The 23769-nt window shown below is 33.7% G+C and overlaps 1 protein-coding gene across 1 annotated transcript; it reads left to right on the forward strand.

Annotated features, from left to right (window-relative positions):
• The first annotated feature begins 6648 nt into the window (after positions 1–6648).
• Nxt1 (NTF2-related export protein 1) lies at positions 6649–22689 on the forward strand. Its single transcript, XM_076501092.1, has 4 exons — positions 6649–6739; positions 12779–12865; positions 21872–22016; positions 22380–22689. Exons 1-4 carry the CDS (start codon positions 6719–6721, stop codon positions 22559–22561), a joined length of 435 nt encoding a protein of 144 aa, XP_076357207.1. The 5' UTR covers positions 6649–6718; the 3' UTR covers positions 22562–22689.
• Positions 22690–23769: the final 1080 nt, after the last annotated feature.

Below are 23769 nucleotides of genomic sequence, written 5' to 3' on the forward strand. Positions count from 1 at the left end.
CTCATGATCCTTGCACTATTGATTTTCCACCTTTGGAGGTATGCAAGTGTTCGATAGTCTGTCTGGATGATGAACTCCTTCCCCTATAGCTTGTTATGGAACTTTTAAATAGTAAATATGATGGCCGGACACACTCTTTCAATCACAGATTAGTTCTTCTCACTATTTAACAACTTTTTACTTATATATCTTAGTGGAAACAATCCGTCTTTATATTCTTGTAAGAGTACTGCTCGAATTCCAATGTCTGAAGCATCAGCCTGGATAATGAATGATTTGATGCAGTTTGGCATTCTAGAAATCGGCGAAATTCCCAACATAATCTTTAATTTCTGGAATACTACCCAATGTGGTTGTTTCCACTTCACCTTGTTAGGCAAGCCTTTCTAGGTCGGGTCAGTCAATGGTGCAGTTGTTTCAGCATAATATGGGATGAATTTCCTGTAGTACCTGCTAACCCAAAAAAATAATTTGTCTTACTGCGTGGGTATACCTTGTATGCAGAATATCTTTTCCTTTTCCAAAATGTTTTGATAGGTGTGGTTCAATACTCTTTTTCAGTTCTCAATTTTGTATGTCTTCCTTGTTTTATGCTTAACTTCTTCTCAGGCACTGTCCCGAAGTTTCTGCAGTGAAGTGTTTTTCTTCTGTACTTCCTTCAGCTTTTGTGAACTTATATTTGGGATATCACTTTTGAAGAAGACTTTAAAAAGTTTCATATCTTGCTTGCTACATTTAATTTTAGCTCTTCTGATGACTGTGGTTGCTTCAGAAGTTTTACTTTTGTCTAGTCCCTCTAAATTCTTACTACCTGGTATGCTTCTTTTCACCAAGTTGCAGAGTTGTTCTTTGATACACGTAGTTTTAAAGTATCTTACATAATATGAAATATCCACTTTTATTTATGCCATGAGATACTTTCTCATTGTCCCGCCAATTATCACACACAGACATACCTTGCCTGTCATCTGGTTATTGTATACTAGACTGGTTCTTACTGCTACACTACTGCACCCAGTGTCTCGAAGAACCTTTACATATTGGCATATTATGATTTGTTGGCACATTTTCCCATCACTTTTGACACTGTTGATTCATCTGCTAATTTGAGCTAACCATTAGTTGTGAAATGATCAAGCATGATTTCTTGTGTTGAATCTGACAAGCAGTCTTCATTCTCTTTCCTCTGGCAGCAACATTAATGGCGCCAGTCACTCTTTTCTGGTTTCTTACCAGCACTGTCTTTGTAAATAGTTCCAACTGTTTTATGTTGAGGTTTCTGCTGTTTTTTGTTGGAAACGGGCTTACACTCGTTTGCAATGTTTCCCATTTTATATCAAACATAGCATCTCTCCTCCTTTCTGTTTATTAACCTCCTGTTACCTTTGGTAAACTTTTTTTTTCTGGTTATCTATTACTGGTTTTGAATCACTGGGTTTTCATATATTGTTCTGCGAGCTTAATCATCTTCTCTATACCATTTGATATTATTTCCTTCAAGAACTGTGATATGCCAGCTGAACATTTGATCATGAACTGTTCTTTAACTAATAGGTTTGTCAGTCAATCTGGTGAAATATCACCGCAGATATGTCACAAACTGAAATATAGTTGTTTCTACAGTGTCAAGTTTGACTCCTGTGAACTTCTGATGAAAACATTCAGTTCATATCATTTCAGTAAAGTCACTTTTAATTTGTCATAATCCATGGTATCTTCTGATTTTATGCTTGCATATACTCATAAGCTTTTTCTTGTAAGAAGTGGATTAAGAAATACTGTCAAGTCACCTTTATCACAGTTTTGACTTTGGACAAATCTTTCATATCTCTCCAGAAAAGCATCCATGTGATTTTTACATTAATCAGATTTAGGCAGCTTGGATAAGCTGGCCTTACTCCATTGTCATTCTTGGGTCCTTCTCTCTTTGATTAGATAAGCCTTTCGATAACAATTTATGCTTTTATTCTCTCTATTTCAAGTCTCTACTCTCTCTTTTTCTCTTAATTGATATTCTCGTTCTCTCTATTTCCAGCTTCTATCTCATTTTCTTCTTTCAGTCATTTTCTTTCCTTTTCCTCTATGCTATTCTCTCTATATTTATTGTAATTGCTTATTTATTTATCAAAATCACTTGACATGGTTATATGCAGTAATTTTAATCTCTACAACATTTCCGCTATTTCTATAGTTGTGCTTATATAGATCTACGTATTTCTACTGTCGTTCACGTTTTTTTCTATTATCTGTTACTACTGTATAATCCTCGCTGTCAATTGTCAGATGTTAAGATTGGGTTTGCCAATTTTCAAGTAAAGGCTTTTATTTATTAATACCTTTTTAATATAAATGTATAATATGTTGTTGTTGTTGTGCTTAGAATTTTGTGCAGTAGGTGTCTGTAACTTGTTGCAAAAACTGCAATAATAAATGAATTGTACGCATTCTACTTGTTTACAAAATAATAATATTTTTAATATTATAAACATATATATATTATTAATACACATAGTTAGAACAAGTTGAAGGTATGTCCAACAAATTCCTTATACTATAGAAATCACTTGATTCTCTTTTTGTTGTAAAAAGTCTACTGAGGCTTATTCAGTTAGAGTTGAAAAGCTAAACTACATTTCTCTACTTCTAATGCACTAGTATTCTGTATATAATTAATTAAAATGTAACAGGAGTTACAGCAGTTATCATTTGGTATTCTTTATTCAAAATATCCTCTGTTCCTTTTGAAAAAGCGCACTCAGGCCGATTCAGTTACTTTAAAAACGATACTTTGACGGAATTCAATTATTCTTTTTGTGTCTAATTCAAATGATAGTTTTACTCGAAAATAATGTATGTTAGGCTCATGACTTTTAAAGTACGTAATCTCACTTCGAATTCTTTCTTTGCACTGACTTTATTCTGCTATTGTCTTTTTCCCACTCATCTCATACTATTTATATATTTATTACTACATCTCTGCTCTTTATATTCTCGACACATGTCTATTCAAGACGTATTGGTAAAAATTATGAATATAACTTTTTATTGTTTTGAATTTATTAATAAGGAGCTTATTTGTACTATCAAAATTATTTTACATTGTTAGTGTACTATATGAATTTAAGACAAACTTTATACCCCTAAGCTAGCTGAATTTCGTGGGATATTATCAGGATTGACTAAAAATAAATATTGTAGGAGTGAGATTGTATCACTAATGAAACAGCACATTATAATAATTATATTAGCTTAGTTATTACCATTATTAGGTTGATGTTTTATTTTGATCTGACTGTATGTCTTGATTTGAACATATATGAATATTATAATTAATTATACTTGTTATAAACACTACGTTAGGACTAGTTTTCAAGAATCAGAAGAGTGTAAATTAATAGCATTTCAAACACACTATATTTGTCATATCCAGATTTCTTCAGTCTGTACTGTATATACACAACATGGCCAAAAGTATATGAACATCCGACCATCACACCCATATGCGCTTGTTGAACATCTAATTCTAAAACCATGGGCATTAATATAGATTTGCTCCCCTCTTTGCTGCTTTAACAGCCTCCATTCTTCTGGGAAGGCTTTTCACTAAGATTTGGAACATGGCTGCGAGGAAATGCTCCTATTCAACCACAAGAGCATTTGTGGTGTCGGGCAAGAAGACCGAGCTCGCAATCGGCTTTCAAATTCATCCCAAAGGTGTTCGATAAGGTTTAGGTTAGGGATCTGTGTAGGACAATCAAGTTCTTCCGCACCAACCTCGGCAATCCATATCTTTATGGATCTCGCTTTGTGCATGGGAGCATTGTCATGCTGAAACAAAAAAGGGCCTTCCCCAAACTGTTTCTACAAAGTTGAAAACACACGTCTCTAGAATGTCATTATATGCTGTTGTATTAAGATTTCCCTTCACTGAAACTAAACAGCCTAGCCCAACTCTTAGAAAACAGCCCCATACCTTTATTCCTCCTCCACAAAACTTTACAGTTAGCACTATGCATTCAGGCAAATAGTGTTCTCCTCGCATCCGCCAAACCCAAATTCATTCGTCAGACTGCCAGATCGTGAAGTGTAATTCATCACTTCAGAGAATGCGTTTCCACTGCTCCAGAGTCAAATGGCATGTACTTTACACTACTCCAGCTGATGTTTAGCATTGCGCATGGTGATTTTAGGTTTGTGTGCGGCTGCTTGGCCATGTAAACCCATTTTGTGAAGCTCCCGACGAAAGCTGTCGTTGCTTCCAGAAGCAGTTTGGAACTCGGTAGTGAGTGTTGCAACTGTGGACAGACGATTTTTACGCTCTACGCGCTTCAGCACTCATTGGTCCAGTTTTGTGAGCTTGTATGGCCTACTGCTTCGTGGCTGAGCTTTTGTTGCTCTTAGACGTTTCCACTTCACAAGAGCAGCACTTATAGTTCACCGGGGCAGCTCTAGCAGGGCAGAAATTTGACGAACTGACTTGTTGAAAAGGTGGCATCCTATGACATTGCCACGTTGAAAGTCACTGAGCTCTTCATTACGACCCACTCTACTACCAATGTTTATCTATGGAGATTGCATGGCTGTATGCTTGATTTTGTGCACCTGTTAGCAATGGGTGTGGCTGAAATAGCCGAACCCATTAATTAGAAGGTGTGTCTACATACTTTGGCCATGTAATGTATATACAAGCCATTTGTTATGACAACAACTATTATGGTGTGATATGAACGCCTTTTACAGGCTGGCGAAACATACTTATAATTAATTATACTTTTCACAAGGCAGTATGCTAACCCTATATTATATGGGTCTACCATAGTTTCCCTAACCCCTACGGTAACCACCAGTTAAGAGGATGATGGTTCTTCACTCATTTATATAGCTACCCAGGGAAGCTTTAAAGTCTCAAGATTACCATATAAGATGCATTCAAGTTCTACTTCTCAACACCACATTTTTTTCCTGTTATATGGATTTCTCTTTGAAATTCTGAATATATTGTCCCTCTCTACAAATAAATCTATTATTAAAGGTAGTAATAAAGCTGTTTTTTTCATATCCTTCCTATCATTCATAGTAAGAGTAAATTCCAACCCTTATATCTTTATCCCTTTCTTTATTAATTTAACCTTCTACCTTATACTTTATTTATTGTTGCTGTTTAAGAAGTTAAACAGCCATTATGTCCACCACAAGCATTAGTTTACAACTACCCCATTGCCATCCTGTATTTACTTTTAGTTCCCAATATGTTAGATGATGTTGTCTTAAATTAATTTATTATTTAATACATTTTAGATATTCAAGCAAAAATTGATGGTATATCCACTTCAAACTTTCTCAACGAGAACACAGCTTACGCAGTTACAATACAACTGCAAGTATAGGTAATAAAATATTTGCAATAGATAAATCTCATTATATTTGCATAAAGTATACATACAATCGAAATTTTACGTATTAAAAATTTAGCAATAACAGTATAATTTATATATTAATAAGTTATGTGATCACGTACATGATAACATTCTCTAATTTGTTTTAACGTAAACAATTAGTTTTTAAAGAATAAATTTTAATAATTATGATGGCCTGGCATGGTCAAGCGTGTTAAGGCATTCGACTCGTAATCCGAGCTTGGCGGATTCGAATCCCGGTTGCACCAAATATGCCCGCCCTTTCAGCCATGGGGGCGTTATAATGTGACGGTCAATCCGTTAATAAAAGAGTAGCCCGCGATTTGGCGGTGGATGGTGATGACTAGCTGCCTTCCTTCTAGTCTTACACTGTTAAATTAGGGACGACTAGCGCAGATAGCCCTCGAGTAGCTTCGTGCGAAATAAAAAAACAAACAATAATTATGATATGATGCCCCAGAATCAATTATTAATATTCCTTTTATTTCTACAGCCAACCTTCTCTGAACTATAATACTCTCGAAAATGACATCCTTTTAAAATAACAGAAGAGAAAATGGGAGCTGAACTCACAAAGTATCATTATTCTTCTGTTTGTTTGTAGTTTAAGCAATGCCATAAAATGGGCTATCTGTGCTGTTCCCACTAAAGGTATCGAAACCCGGTTTCTAGCGTTTAAGTCTTTAGACATGCTGTGCCACTGTTTCTTTCGTAATTTTTCTACATATGGTTTAGTAAATATTGATGTTAGAGAGCGCTAATAACTAAAGAGGAGAATATAGAGAAAAACAATAAAAAACAGTTTGTGTGTTATTCTTATAGCAAAGCCACATGGGGCTATCTGCTCAGCCCACCGAGGGGAACCGAACCCCTGATTTTAGCGTTGTAAATCCGGAGACATACCGCTGTACTAGCGGGGGGGGCAAAAAACAGTTTAAAAACGTGTATTATAAGAAAATAAGGCTCGAAGTGTGGGAATAGTTTCAGGTTATTTATTTGAAATTGACTTCGGAGCTGTTTAAAAACTGTCGCAGTGTTTTAACGTCTATATATCTACCTACATACGTAGATATATAATGGTCAAATGTTCCTTATTATACACATATGAACATTATAAGTTAATACTAAGAATGTGTGATGTGTATTTATTCATATTATATTCTTTATTTATTCATTTTTTATATGGTTTATACTTTATAGTTTATACGATACTGCTGTGCCATTGTTTCTTTCGTAATTTCTATACTCGTGGTTTTGTAAATTTTGGTGTTAGAGTGCGCTAATAACGTTTGCTTCGAATTATGGCTGCGTTTGTTATAGTGGTAAGATTCTTATGTGTTGATATATATAAAATAAGGTATCATAATAAGACTACCGTATGATTATTTTTACACTATTTAATATTACATGTGTTTGTTATATAAATAGCGATATTGCATACAACTTGTCAGGGAGAGTGTTTTTAGTTTTAGGAAGCTCAACGCATTGTTAGGCGTGTGTAGGTTTATACTATAGTAGTACCACCATATTATGTTAGGTTTAAATTTAACCGAAATATCCAGTTAGGTACTTTTTTTTTTTTATGATAGAAGTAATACATTAATGAAAAGATAGGTTGGTTTGATAATGTTAGTTAATATTAAATAAGTGTAGTACCAAAAAAAAAAAAAATCTTTACGTACGTTTTGAATTGTTTCGAATTCCACCATCACTGTTTATACTAAAAAAAAACAACTAGTTCAAATATTCTGACTAATAAACAATAGCATTATTTAATAAGAGAATGATATTCCTATGTAATGAAATGTGCATTGTGGGAGGGCATAGTTTTCAGATGTCTGACCTCAAGAATGGGTTTGTCACTGTCTGTCATCTAGTTATGGTTAGTAAAACTACACAGTCTGGTTACATCTTAACCATACTACATTTTCTGGCTTGCTAACAATTCATGTTCAACTAATTGGTAGGTTATGGAAATATCCCACTCATCAGTGTAACACTTGGGGATCTTTGGCCTTTCCCTGTTTGTCTTTCTAGGTGAAAGGTATACTATGATTGAAATAAAATGCAGTTTCACAAAGATGTGTCTTTATGGAGCCCCTGCTATCAGGTGTTACACTTTATGTAATTTCTGTTTGGTTATTTTCTGAAGGGAGCTCATCTAGATTAATCAGTGATGTTTCAGTAAGGTATTTTAGCTATTCCTTGTGTGGAGGTATCATCTCAGAGGTTAACATTTTATTTTGCTTAAAATGCATTTTTGATAGATAATTGTCTTCACACTTCCAGTGCATTTTCTTCTTGCCTCATCTGAGAATGAACTTATTTTGAGTAGAAATGCTTGGGGCACTGGTTTTCAAATTTTAAGTATTTATGCCCCTAGCTCAGCATTATTATTCTTGAGGTTCCCTCTCTTCATACTGAATAATTTTCACAAGTGATAACAACAGCAAATATAGAAGTTTCTTTACCTCTCTTTAATCAGTCTGTTTTTTTAAGTATAAGCAGGAACATTTAAAGTGGTAAATATTTATTTCAAAGATCATGAAACAAGTCACCTTTATTAGTGTGATGTCTAAGCTTTTTAATGTAAAATGTTTCCACAAGTCATGGATTTATTGATTAAACAGAAACTCAAAAGTTTTTCTGTTATCATCTGAGAGCAGTACTTTGTTTTCATGACAGCAACAGCAAACAATCCTGTTTCACTCAAGTACGATGTCACAAAAGGTTGAAGAATTTTTGTAGTCTTCTCTGATAAGGTGGGATACTCCTTTTTGATAAGCAGCCAAACCCAGTGCAGTTCTCACAAGTTATCTAATTTGCATATAGAAATTTGTCAATAATACTTAATTTTCCACTGCTGTAGCTCTTCCATCAGTATGTTTACAAAACAACTTGACCTCTAACTTTGCTGCCTGTAACATATTGTCCATAAATAATTAAATGAGCATTTTTTATTACACTTGTTGTCTCATCCACTTGCAACCTACAATGTGAGGTTTTAATTTTTTAAGTCAACTGATCACACAGGTCTTCACTTATGTCAGATATTCTTCTTCCAACCATGTTATATGTAAGTGGAACACTGTATAACTGTTTGGTAGTTGGTTTCCTGAATATAATTTTAAAGATATTAATAGCAGCAGATAACCAAACTTTCTCCAGTAGAATGAGGCTACACTGTGATTCTGTATGTAAATTTGTAAAATGCAAGAAGTGCCTTTGATTCAACTATTATGTTATAAAAATTTTATAAAGGCTTGCTTTTGTGTGTAAAATCCTTCTAGTCTTCTTTAGAAGATGTCTAATGATTTATCAAGTTCATGATGCAATGTTTCAAGATGCCACTTTAATTTATTAGACTTCATGCTATAGTCATACATAACAAACACTGAGGTCTCTCCTCTCCACTAACATTAGTATTTGTGAATTCAAATGATAGTTATCATATTTTCTGAATTTTTTTACATTTCTTTGTATTGTTTAAAGTAGCCCTACTATCTTTAGTTTTCTATGCTCCATCTTTCCTATTGTAGTAAGTAAAGAACTTCTCCATCTTTTTAACTTATTAGATTGATTACCTGGTCTTTCTACCTCTGCCAAACATTGCTATGCATGCTAGTAGATTTGCTGATCATTTGAGATAGGATACTGTCATGTCTTTTTCTCCACATTTATCAGATCAGCATGCCTAGTTTTCAATCACATAGATAGTCCATATTTGGTTATAATTCCCTTCTTCCTGTTTGGGGTTCTAGGCCTGATACCAATGTTTATCTTAAACTCAGTTTCCCATTTTTGTCTATCTCTTGCAATAGTTTTGCATTTTTTATCTTCTTTGTAATTGTTGTCCAAGTCTATCACAGAACACCTGTTAAATTTTCAAAGGATCATAGGCATTTATTGACATCTACTTTGGTAAGCATGAAAGTGCTTACTACTCCCAATTTCCAGTTGTGGAAGTGATGGATAGAGGTCTGTTCCACTTGAGTGATGCTTGAACTCATTTCACTCAAAGAGAAGAGGGCAAAGTCGGGTGCCCTCTTACCAATAATTGTTGATGGTTTTACCAGATTTGTGGTGGGAGTAAAACCAGCTTATATGGAAGCCTCCTCATAATTCTGCTTCAGAGATGACACTTCTCTATCCAGTTCAGTTGAGTGTGGCCCTTCTTTTTGGCCATTGACTTTGATTTGATGATCATGGAAGATGGTTCTCAGTTCCTCATAATTCCACATACAGAGCATCAATTCTGTGCCTTTTGTTGCACTTTGTTTGTTCCATATCTCCTTCATAATTTTGGAGGCAGGAGTTCCCTCACCTCTCAGGTTGAGGAGCTAGGGTTTTTGTTCATAATCCCAGGTTAGGTAATTTCTATTTCATCATGAGGGAGACAGAAAGGTTCCTGTAATTCTGGGTTTGGTTTGTTGTATTCATGTACAATATTTAATCAAGGGTGGGTGTTCTGCACATCAGATAGCTGACTGACTGTGAACAGATGTGTCTGGTATTGCAGGAATAGGTCAGTTTGGGTATAGTTATCCTGTTGTTAGGGTTTTTGTCTCTGTGACTGGTCAGCCTTAGGTTTCATGTCGACTTGGCAAAGAGAATACCTGTTCCAGAAGTAATATGGACAACCGTGCTAGCATGTTATTACTGTTTCATTTTTACACACTTATTTCATATGCAGATGTTTTATGTGTGGATCTTGCTCTCATCAGTCCCTCCACCTTGTCAATGTGGGATACTAGTTAGAGTGGAGGGAAGTGTGTTTTGGAAATTCACATTTTCCAGTATTGAAAATATATTTTGATAATACTTGCTTCTTATCACACACTTCCACTTTTCATCCCCACAATAGCCTTTTTTTGGGTCTGTTAGTTTGAACAATCTTGGAAAAATGAATAGGAAGTAATGATGGAGAGCTTATTTATGGATCTGGGATAGGGGTGTATTGATATAGGTGGAGAGAATCATAAGATTTAACTTGCTCTGGAACAAGCAAGATAAGATTCTTACTAATATGTAGATGGGCAGAGAAAACTAACTTTTGTTTTGATGAAGCTATAACATAAGAGAAAGTAAATATTAACAGAAATATAATTTTGGTATAAAAATATGTCAACTTTTGCAACTGTTGTGTTAGCTTGAAAACATCTGTACAGTCTAAAGTACAAAAATAGTGGATAGGAGATTACTAGGAAAATAAATAACTATAATTATTTAACTTTTGTTCAAAAAATAGTTATGTAACTTGTATATAGCTTCATTAGGAAACTGACCCCTGGTGGATCTAGGATGTACTGTATTTCCCGGCATCAAAAATGCACCCTCCACCATTTTGATTAGCTAAATTTTAAATAAAAAAAAGATAAACATAAGAATAAGTTTGCAGCACTTCCACCAGTCTTACCAAGATCTTTTGTGAATTGTTTAATGACTAATGGTACATAAATTATCATGCCCACTTCTCATTTTTTGTGAGCTATATGGTTATCATATCTATCTTTTAAAATGTATATCTTATTTTACCATTGTAATGTATGTATTATTACCAGTAATAACATTCTTCTAAGCCTGGGAAGTTAAAAATAATGCTGGTATTACAGCACCATATGTACAGTGACCTTTTCTTGTTTTATTTATTTGTTATTTAATACTAAGTAACTTATACATTTCATTCTGGGTCATGTAGAGGGACTTGGATCACTGTCTTGTAGTCCTTCCCCCCACTAGTACAGCAGTAAGTCTACCTATTTACAGTGCTAAACTCAGATGTTTGATTCTCCTTAGTGGGCTCAGTAGATAGCTCAATGTGGCTTTGCTATAAGAACAACACAAACATACTGTCTGGTATCGAAATGCTTCCTCTAAGCTTAGGTTTAGGCCTATGAGCAATGTAACCTTTGGCCTGGAAGATACAGGGTAAATTTTTTAGACTTATTTTTGGGGAAAAATAGCATCTTTAATGCTGTAAAATATGGTAATTGTATGTTATTGGGTCACCAGTGAACTTTGACTTTTACAGTATACAGAAAGCTATTTTTCTGGGGGTGTAGAAATATATAAGTAAAGCTGAGAAGTTACCTCAGTTAAATGATTGCCTATGAGAATTGATTAAATCAGTGTCACATAATTTATTAAATTTCCTGTTATTACTGTTTAAGTATCCAAGTGTATTTGACTAAGGAGCAAAACAGGACAAGCAATTTTTATTTATTGAATGTTCGGTCTGATTAAATAATCCAAAGCCTATGCTTACTGTCTTATATTTAAGCTACCATTATGGACCAAATATTAAAGGGAGTTTCTGCAACTAATTACCTAAGTTCCTACCAATTTTTTAAATTTATTTCTTAGTACTTTTATAGTTTATTTGCTTGAGGAAGAGATATTGTAACAGATTCATCTTCTCTTTTTATTTCAGATACTTATATTAAAAGATATATGTCTGCAAAGTTTAAAAAATAAAGATAACATATTGAGAAAGTCATGAAAAATGTTTACTAGAAACGATAAGAGATTTTGCACTTAACTAAGGAAATCTCACAGAAATATTAGGGATTTATAAACTTACAGGAATGTTAAGGCAGGCCTTCACAAATACTGGGTGTTAGGTCATCATGAAAACTAAAATGCCATCATTATGCCTAGAGCTTTCTCCAATTTTATTCATATGTAGGGCTGTGCTAAAGAAAAGTTGAATGTAGAACAGCATTGGACTCTTCAAAGTCCTGAAGTATTTTCACTCTCTTTGAATTTTTAATTGAACTGTATTTCTAGGATTTTAATGATGGATTAAATTCTTCATTTGTTTTCAGGAATGAATCTTTGTGGTTACACAATGTATTGCTAATTTTTTGCCATTTTGTTTTTCTTAATTCTCTCAATACAACCAATCAGTGATCATATTTATACTCGGACAGGAATAAAGGCAGTTAGTTTTAGCAATACTGTCAAGTTGTTGATATTATGTGATTGTTAATATGCACGTGATGCTGTGAAAGTGAATAACTAATACGTATCCAACATTTTCCTGCACAAAAAGTTGGAAAGTTAGACATATTTGGCTCTTGAGTTTTTGGACAAACTCCTAAATCTTAAAATGTTTGTTGAAGCCTTGTTTAGAGATTAATGATTTATAGGTTAGAGAGTTCTGAACTTGCATAAATAGTACAGAACTGTAAACTTTGAAATATTAAAGGATTTATTTATTATATAATACAGAAAAGAACTTGAAAGTTACTCTTAGCTTGAGATAAAATATATGTTTCTCAGTAACTTTTTAATCTATAATACTTATAATGTTTTAAATTGTGTGAACAGTAGGTTAACTTGTTTTTGTTTTGTTTTTAAAGGACAAAAAGACACAAATAAGTCAGGCTTGTCAGTCTGGGGAGGAATTTGCCAGAATCTACTATGAGAAATTTGACAAGCAGCGGCATGTAGGTGGAAGAATTGTCTCTAAGTTTCTACAACATTCTTGACTTTGTAGGTGATGAACTTGTCTTAAAATTCTGTTCTACATTCATGACTTTGTATATGAAGATATTGTAGGTAAAACTTGTACAACATTTGTTGTTTTGTAGCTGAAAAAAATTGTTATTAAAAATATAATATTCTTGATTTTGTGAGGAAAACAATCAAAAAATGTTTCTTAATTTATATCATTCATGGTTTTATAGGTAAAGAGATTGCTCTGAATTTCTATTGCATTCATGGTCTTCTGAGTGAAAAAATTTCTCCTAAATCTGTGTAACATTCATTGCTTTATAGGTAAATAAATTGTTTCTAAATTTATGTAATATTGACAGTTCTGCAGGTATAAAAATGGTCTCAGTGTGGTGTGAAATGTTTTGTTGTGTTCAGTCATAAGTTGTTTTGATGTATTTTGATACATACTGTCACAATGTATTCTGAAGGAATTTGCTACATACACACACAATATATTCTAGTGTGTTTTGTTGTTATATACAGTTACTGTGTTCCATACTAGTGTTTCTGTTTGATGTTGGGGCTGACTTCCTACTTGTTTATATATTTAAAAACAGCATTTTTAAATATATAATTTTCTCTGCAAGTGGGTTTTCTCGTCATCACGGATTATGACTCCCTACTGTTGTAGATCACTAAAAGGCAGTTACAATGAAAAACACATTACAATGTATGTATGAATATTCTGTCTTTTCATATTTATGAAATCTAATGGACCAAGATGTTTGTGATAGACCAGCACTGATCCACTGATTGGTAGTTGAGAATCAGTGTTCCAGAGGGTTTTATATAGTGAAATTGTATTATTGAATCTTATTATACGTGGGGGGTGGGTACAGGAATGATGAACATCAGATTTTATTTTTCTTGAACATTACTTCTATTTTTGTTGAAAGTTTGGAATTTATTAATTCTATCATCAGTACAATTACTTCAAAACAACAAATTTTAACACATTTTGAATCAATTTATCATCACACATAGATGAAAATGTTTTCCTTAAAGGAAAAGTTAAAGTGAATACAATTCTCATTCTATCAGAATAAATGTGTATACTGGAATGAAGTGCAATTGCATGTTATAAAGAATATATATATATATGTATGTGTGTGTGTGTGTGAGACAGAGAGAGAGAAATAACATTTCACAACACTTCCATTTGTGTGAGTTTGGGCATTTAACACTCCTATGAAAAGTGGGGTCTAATAGGCCCCAGAGCAACTTGAAAGGTTATTAATATCAGGCTAATAATTTTGTATTTAAATGAAATTGCCATTTAAATCCATTAATGAATGGATTAATGAGATTCCCACTGTCCCTATCTACTATCTAGCGAAACCACAGCCAGGCTTGGAGAAATTGGGACTAGAAACGTCTTTTCGTAGGAGTGTTAACTGGTAGTTTGTATACCATTAAAAGTAGTCCAGCAGTTCTCACACTTATAAATGTAAATAATTCCTTGGCTTTTGGTTTGGTATCAAGTATGACACTGCTGTTTGTTTTCCTTTCTGTTATTGATGGTGTTTTATGGTCTGTTCCTTTTCTTCTCGTCCTTTCTTTGGTAACGTTCCTTATGTGAGTAGCATCTATTCACAATTATTCTTCTATTTTTGCATATTCAATCTGCTCTTTCAGATGTCCTCAGACAATATTTTACCCTTGCATCCTATGTTCCAGGTACTCTCACTTAGATTGCAGTCTTTTTTCATATTCTGACATTCTACCCATTAGAATGGTCTCTTGATTCTCTGGTTTTCCAGTGACTTTATCTTCCATGAGATTCTTCCAATAAAAATTCCTTTACTTTTAATCTCTCATTACCTCTATTTGTGGTACCTCCTCCTCAAGCTGAGACTGTTGATGCCTTCAGCTGAAATTGGTCCCACAGTTTTCTGTATGCTTTCTTCCCTCCCCTGTCCTTATACTGCCATGGTTGATTCTCCTCATCTCCATGATTGTTCCTTAATGGCTGGCTCAACTGTGATTTCCACAACTTATCCAGCTACAACTTTTCTTCCACTGCAGATTCTTTTGTCTCTTGCCCTTATTCTTCCATTTTGTTCAGTAATACTCCATGTGGATACTCACATCAGTAATCTTCATGCTTGGCTTTTATTCAGTCCATGGTGGAGAAACAAAGTTTATATCTGCAGGTAGCTTTCTTTTAGCTTGTTATATTTCCTCTTTTTTAGTGGGCAGTTATTGGTGCAGTAAATGAATATGTTCTGCAGTTAACCTACAAGTCAGGGATTTCCCACAGATCAAACCCTTGTGTCTCAAGTGGCAGTGTTTTTCCCTTGGTTTCCTGACTGTGGTTCTTTGGTCCCCTTGATATTGGATTATCAGGCAGCCTTGTCTCACATCTTTGTTTTTTCCCTAAAACCATGGCAGTTTACCTTGCCTATCCTTACTATCCTTTGGATTAGTCATCCTTCTCAACTGCATATCATTCTGACCTGGGATATTTATGTGATTTTTTATTCTCTCACTTTACCTTTAATTGCATCATTTTTCTCATGTTCCATGTTTTATCTTTTCTTTAAGCATAATTCCTTCTCCTCTATGCCTGTGTATGTCAGAGGTCAGATCATATTTGCTATTTTCCCACTCCCTCTGTACTCCTTTGTCTGGATCTTTCTCTCCTACTCAAGACATCAGCATCTAGGGGAGGTAACTTCTTTTACCTAATTCCCTTTCTTTCATTTATCTTTTTTTTTATCTGTGTTCCAATACAGATCATTTGAGATAATTCTCCTCCTGCCCCACACCAACTGTGTTTTACTTTGATCTTTTGTACTTATACCCCTTTGTTGTAGTATTTGTAGACTTTGTTCCAGGAGTCCTTTCATCAGGTTCAACATCCTTACTTTTTCTCTGGCATCTTGTCTTTGTTGGCGAACTCCTGTATATGGGCATGAAGATACTTGATCTCATAATCACCATCCTTTCTTCTAGTAGTGTGTGAGAGCCCTTATCATTTTCCAGTTCCAAGTAAATGAGGTGAATGGGTTCCACAAAAAGATGGCTATAACCATTCAGTCAGTAATAAGGCAGTGGTGTTCTGCTAATGTAAGTGGGACATAGCTTCCAGAGGAGTTGAGCTGTCACCTTGCTGGATAACATGAACTCTTTATACTGTTTACACAACCATTGGAGTTGAATCATCGAAAATGCAGTTCACCTCTTCAGTTGTGAACTATTGTCCTTCTGCTGGATGTTGATACCCAGTAGCCTGTGTTGGATTTAGAGTGAACCATTCAACATATGTTTTCACAAAGGTTTTGGGGTGTTTGTCTTCCTCTCTCAATTTCCTCTGTCTGTATTGTGGGTCACTGTAGTGGTATGTGGGATAGCTTTGGTTCTGTCCTTGGTTATTTCTCATTTTCTTTCATATGGGGATGTTATTGCAAATTTGAAGGTCATAGATTGTTTCACAGTTGGGGGGTTGATTGCATGCAATAGACATTCTTTAGATACTGGGTATCAACTTTCTGGATTGATAGCTCAGAACTAATCTGTGTGTCATAACCAGAAATTGGAGCATTTTTCTCTTGCATGGATGTTGGTACCTTGCTAGGAAGTTTTGGATGTAGTTGACTTACCAAGTACAGTCCACCACATCATAGCCACTCTGCATCCAAGGGCACATCCCTTGTTTACCAACTTTTCTCATTTTGAGATTGAGTTACAATATCTTTCTCTTGTTAAGATCACTTTCCTATCACATTCTCTCCTACGCAGATGCACTTCTCTCATTTTCCATCCTAGTATCTTACACATTCCACAGAAGGGCAAAGAGTATACCTGACTTAGAAGTGGTGATGTTTCTATCTTTAGATATGACTTTCTCGTTTATGGGAGTACCTTTCAGATACTTTTGGGGTTGGGGGGGTGATGTCTGTTGTTCCTGCACACCAGTCCCTTCTTCCTAGTTTATGTGGGATTATATCTCATCTTGTGAGTGGAAGGAAATACCATATCAGAAGTTATAATTTTCCTGTACTAAAATGTATTTCTGATAGGTACATCCTTCCACTCATTCTTCCCACCCTTCCTCCACACATACTTTTGGTGCCTCCTTACTTTCTGTCAAACTACAAAGCAATAGTTCAATAGAGGCAAGTAGAGGCAGACTTACATGCATCACGTAAGTATACTATGCTTCTGTTGGTGGAGAGGTAATGCATGATGATTTACATGAGATACATTGGAATCACTTGATTCCAATAGGGGGAAACAGAAGGTCTGTGGCATGTGTGAGTAAAAATTTTAGATATAAGGGGCAGCAAAGAACAAAAATAGCTAATGTGAGTGAAGGGAAATAGCTATCCAAAATATATTGTCAGAATAGGAAAATGTTAACTTTTAGGAAAAGTGTGTAAAAACTATTTTGTAGAGATTCATAATTGTATTAGATTTTAAAAGCATCATCTAGAAGAGTAAGTATATGGTTTTAGTTACAGTTGATTAAGGAATTTTCAACTAAGAAATGATGATGCACTATGACTTAAATATGTTGAATAATTTTTGTGTTTTGAAGTGATATTGTTAATGGTGGAAAAGTAACTTCTGAAACAACCAATACAACTACGATTTTTGGTTTATAAATTAATTGTATTTTGGATTGATTTCTTGTATACATTTACACTTTAAGAGTATTTTTGTATTATACAGTTATACTGTTTTACAGAATGTCTTGTAAAATGTTACTGTGTTATTTAATGTTTCATTGTCTGCATACTGCAGTGTTTTGTTCAGTCACATTCTATTTTGAATTATTTCTGTGGGTGTTGTGTGAACCAGTGTTCTGTTTAGCTCAGTGGCAGCTCTAAGACATGCTGTATCTGGAAATTGTGTTGTTGTTTTTGTTTTTTTTTGGTATGCCTCCCCGATTGAAAAAAATAGTACTCTCTTACACCCCACTCACTCAAATTTAAAAACCCCTGACCTACAACCTCATCCCATTTCATCTGTCATCTTGTAATTCCATTAAATTAATGAATCAATTATGCACCTCAAAGCATGTGGTTAGAATAAAGCAAATTTCTCAGGTAGAAACGTACATTTATTTCACACAATTCACATAGTCAATATAAGCTGCAGCTTGAAAAGATTCAGAGGTTGCAAGGCAAACTTTGGCAATTTGTTTTTTGGTATTAAGATTTTACCTTTTTATGCTTTTTCTTAGTAGCAATCTTGTCAATGATGTAGACAAAACATTCTTTCTCAGTCGCTTGAATGGCTAAATTAGTTAAGTGCTCCCGTGTCGTGGTTGACCAAAGATAATTTTTATGATTTTTAATTTACTGAAAGATCTCTTCCAAGTGGCAACATAAATGGGCATTATTAATAGAATCTGCAAGGCTGTGCACAGATTTGGAAAAACATCTTTCTCATATTGAACAGTTGTCTTCAGCAGCTCTTCTGGAGTTTCTGGTAGTGAAACTTCTGAATTTTGTCTTTTCCAAAGTATCATATGGCAATTCAGTATTACTTCATAAAGTGACATTCTCTTGACATCATACATATTAGCAAAATTGGCACACCTGAGTATCAGTGTGTCTAGATCAATATCACCACTGATGAGCAATTTAACATCCAGTTCATTTCTTCAAATCATTTACTACAATCCTAGATTTCTTGAACTAGTCCATCTAAAGCTAGGCTTATCACCATTCTTATCTCTTGCACAAGAGTTAGACATTGATTAGTACATCCTCACTAGGGATTCTGTTCCTGTCTAACACATTTATTAGTGGAGATATCCCATGTTTCTACAAACACTAGGCCTTTGTCATTTTAGCTTTGACATAATTAGGAACATTGTATAAGAAAATTCTCCTTCAGGGTGAAAAGATCAGCTTCTTCTTGCAGATTCAGACTGTAGACACTTTTGAACAACACTGATTTTTTTGTAAGACATGTTTCCAAATCTGTAGTAAGTGAACAAAATGAAAAGCCAGAAGACTGTTAAAGGAGTGCCTAGCTTTTGCTCTTGTATCAGCTGTTTCCAGTTCACCTTCACTCAGAGATTGAAGAAGCATAATAAAATCATCAAATGAACTCGCAATTAAGTACACTACCCCATCTCTAGCACTCCAACAAGTGTTGGATTTGTTTTTCACAACTAAATAAATTTTGCTTTTATATTCTTCCATTGAGTGGTTGATCTAGAGAAGAATACATACACTTGTTCTACTGCTCCAAAGAATGTATTATGGAAGTATCAACAGATACTGAATGTATTCCTGCCAAGTTAAGACATTAGATGTCACAATTTGTAAATGTTATCTTGTGGTTTTTCTCACTGAGCCTTGCCACTGAGATCATCTGATATAACAGGTGTGTTGTTGTGTGTCATACATTTGAGCCTGACAATCAAGAAAATCCAACCCATGTTTACAAATTTTCTTAATGAGTAAGTCCTCATATCTAGCAGCATGCTTTTTCTTAAGTACCAAGAATTTGACAAATGCTTTTTTGACAAATGGCCAAATTATTTTGGACAGTTGCTCTGCATGTGACATATCAGGAATTGAATCGAAAAGAATACCAAAGTATTTTACCTCTTTGATCTGATTTTTATTTGTTTTTAACTGTGTTGAATAACAGAGAAACAAATAAAAATTAGATCAAAGAGGCAAAATACTTTGTTATTCTTTTCGATTCAATTCCTGATATGTCACATATAAAGAACAAATTCATTTAGGATGTTGTATGGTAAGTAGGACAATGAGCATAGGTTTTCTCAAGTTTTCTGCATGACCTCTTGAAGCAAAATTTTGTGAAGATGGGAGCTTTATTATTTCCAGTAATATCTTTCATCCTGAATTTGCTTGTCTAATACTTCATGCATCTTACCTTGTTTCATCACTTCCTGCTTCTTCTCTTTGCATTTAACAAATGCTCTCTAATGGTATAAAATTCCCTCAGTAATTTTTAGCTTCTCTGTTTTCTTCCAGTTGAAGAGACCATGTTCCAATTCAGAGTCCAATCTTGAACTTGAAGTACTCTATGGAAAGAGTAGACAGTAGAATAAAACCAAAATGTGACTTCTTTCTTTACTGAATATATTAGCCATGTGCATTCAACATGCTCTCCATCTTCTAGATCTTTGATGAACCAATTTTGGGTTAACCCTTGGCTCACAGCCTTTGTTCAGCATTGTACTTTAGCAAGGATAACACCTGCATTTTGGGAGGAGTTGGTCCCAAGTTTGACCATTGTTTTCTTGAGAGATTATTCAATACAAGGTCACCGATTTGTTAACAATTTAATGTAACCAACATCCTTGAAAATTAGAGCAGCTAGTTCAATAAAGTTCATAACAGAATCAGCTTTTAAACTTTCAACCAGATTGCATCTGAAGTTGTCATCTTTACCCATTATCATTTCTTTCTCATCCTCACTATAATGTAATTCATCTGTATTTTCACCTGGGTCTTTTTCTACCATGGTGAATTTGAAATTTCATCTTTATTATTTTCTTTCTTACTTCCTTTTTTTATCCCTCTAAAAAACAGGCATTATTTTATTTGATATTTTCACTTCTTCACATTATTCAATATTATATTTTAGATTCTGCACAACAATAAATTTCCTTTCAACCATCTTTAATTGGTGGTTTTGTTTTTACAAGTAAAATTCAACTTTATATTGAACAATAGTTGATGTTGTATGACTACACTTGATCATTTTATGAGAATATATTTTTGTGTCAGTTTAACATAAGAGCAGGTCTTTAAGAGTTATGTCACATTAGTATGCAAGTTCAATGAGAAAATTATATTTAAAATTGAATAAAAGTTTTAAAAGTAAGTCAATAAATAAAATATATGAAACATTTACAATGTTGGTGACTAGCCCCATATGGTACCATCTTTTGGGTGGTATCTAGGGGCAATTACCCCTACAAGCAGCCTCTCTTTGCATCTTCACTAATTTTTTCTCAGATCTGTTACTTTCACCACATGCAATAAAATTAAACAGTATTCCTTTTAATATAAATTCAGCAGTCTTTAATTTTCCATGTTCTTGAATTTATTAAAGTGGCATTAATATTTACATTTTGTTAATAATAAGTAATATATATTGATGCCATAAAACCATAATTCCTAGATCATAGTTCAGTGTAAAAGTTTGTCTGAAATGTTGACCACTTGGTTTCATTCTTCTCATTCACATATGTACAAGTTTTACATGTGCACAGCATCATTTCTCTAATAATTAGTGAATCTCAGCTAACAGTGTTAAATCAGTGACTGATATTCACTTTTCAATTATTGATGGTATTTTTCTCTGTATAATTCAGTGTTTCTTCTTGTTGATGCTGTTCTCAACAGCTTTAACTGATATTTTCATAGTCAATTTTATCAGATTGAATAAAACTATTCTGTAACAAGGGAATGATAAATTATTTTGCCATTTTGGCCTTACTTGTTAATCATATTGATCTATATTCAGTAGTTTTCAATCATATTCTTTCATTGTTTTTTGGAAACTGATTTATGGCAAGGAATGATACAATCATCACAGTTTGTGGTATAACTTAATTATAACCTTGCTCTGCTGCTATTTACAACAACTTTTAGTATTTTATTTTTAGTGATGGTTATATTATTTTATGAAGCTTTGTGGAGATGGAATGATAGACCCCTTCTCAAATTTGTTTAAACTTTAATATTAAACAAGTAGTTATATTTAGAAAAATGTGTTTATCTAAGATGATAAAAAATTTTCCATTGATCTATTTAAATAACAACTATGTGAAGAAATGTAGCAGATTTTGTTGTATGTTTAACTTACCATTTGCTATTAATTAAAAAAAAGTTAAGTTTTGATTTTATACTTTTTTTATCTTCTGATGGTGATCTAAGTTTTGAAATGCTAACATTCTAGTGTGAGCAGAAATGTTTTTGAAATATTAAACTTCTGTTGCTTTTTTACAATTTTTTTAGCTAATTTCCAATTTGTATGAACAGTCTGGAAATGTTGTCTGGAATGGAAATTATGTCACTGGAAGAGAAAATATTGGAAAGTTCTTTCAAACTCTTCCAGCTAGTGAAAGTGATCTTCTTAGTTTAGATGCTCAGCCAATTTTAGGTGGGTTTATATGTAAATTACATAAAAATAACTTGGTTTTGGATTATACTAAAAGGTAACTTGAATTTCAGTTATTGTTCTATTATTGAATTGTATTACTTGGTAAGTTTTATATTAGTTACTGCAATAAAGTTTCATTGCTTTGATTTAGAATGTTTAAATGATAAATGGTTATTTATGTTTCATTTTCCTAATAACAATCTAAAATAATATAATTTTTTTTTAAAAACAGTATTTACTTGCAGTTACTGTTTAGTGTACATATGTATGTGCTTGTTTATGGGAAAATTTACCAGGTTGATCAACTATGGCTTGAAAGACAAACTTTAGGTAAAATAAAATTTTACATTATTTCCATCTTAGATGAATTTGTTCAAGGGCAGACAACAATTCTTGTTCATGCTGCTGGGAATATAAAGTTTTCTGGGAAGAACAGATGTAAGTTTTCTGAGTCCTTCCTGTTAACAGCCAAACAAGGAAATGATGGAAGCGTGTGGAGAGTTGTGTCTGACACTTTCAGATTCCATGAGCCTATTCCAACGTGATGTGACATAGGAGAAAAGAATATCTATAGATTCAAATATCTTTTTGTTTAATATCCGTTGTATGAATATTTTGAAAATTGATAGATGTGTCAACTATTTTATTAAAAATAAAATTTACAATCTTCAAACTAGGCTATAAGTCAATTTCTATATTTAAAACAATATTATACTAAAATTTCCTGTACAATATCTTACCTGTTCTCACATAAAAAAATTTTATTATTGCTGCCCTCTATATGCTAAAATCTTTTGCTCACCACTAGCCTTCGTTTAATGTGAGTCATTTGTGCTGTAGCATATAAGTAATCGCATAACAACCCTCCACCTATAGGAACATGTCCTTGTGCAGTTATCTTTCTCCTTAAATTATAGTTTAACTTCACTTCTTGATGCCCCTGCTTACTGTAAGTCTACAGGTTTACAATGCTAAAATCAGAGGTTCTATTCCCCTCGGTGGGCTCAGCAGATAGCCTGATGAGGCTTTGCTATAAGAAAACACACACACTTCTTGATTTTATACCTGAATGATTAGAAGCTGAGCTTCTAATCTCACTGAGCTTTGAGATTTCAAATTTTGCTTACATTTATTTACAGTGTTCCTTTCAATTCTATGTATGTAACTTTGATCTTTGGTAGTCTAAAAGTAGTTGTGTACAAATTGAATTTATTTTGTAAACTTTTTTATGTTTATCCAAACATACTTCTCATCTTGTGTTATTTACTCATTTTGAATTAAATTATGAATTTGCAGTTTAATTTTATAATTTTGTTCAACTGCTACTACTATCTTAGATAAACCACCTGTTGCTGGTAACATTTGGTGCAACCAACTTAATGGCAGAGAAGGTTTCAGCAATTATTTGCAATGAAATGGAGTCATTCATGGAGAATGAAGTTCTCCCAACCCTCAATTTGTTCTCCATTATTTTATGGATGCTGGATAAGGAGATGAAGACTTAAACAGCCTTTTCCCTTTGCTTTGTTTGATGTACAGTCTCATGCAGATGCAATTGATACATCTAGATTTTCTTCAGATTTTCTGGGCTTGGTTCTATGAACTATCTCCTTGATTGCATGACACTCCTTCTGAATATTGTTTGTGATATGGTCTCACCTCATCTTGCACAAAGCTAATTCAATCTTTCTTTCTTTTTCTTAAGCATTGCTTAAAAAAAAAAGTCAGTTCACCAGTCTATATACAGTGGAGT

This window comes from Tachypleus tridentatus, chromosome 5 (genome assembly GCF_004210375.1).
Source record: "Tachypleus tridentatus isolate NWPU-2018 chromosome 5, ASM421037v1, whole genome shotgun sequence".
Lineage (NCBI taxonomy): Eukaryota > Metazoa > Arthropoda > Merostomata > Xiphosura > Limulidae > Tachypleus > Tachypleus tridentatus.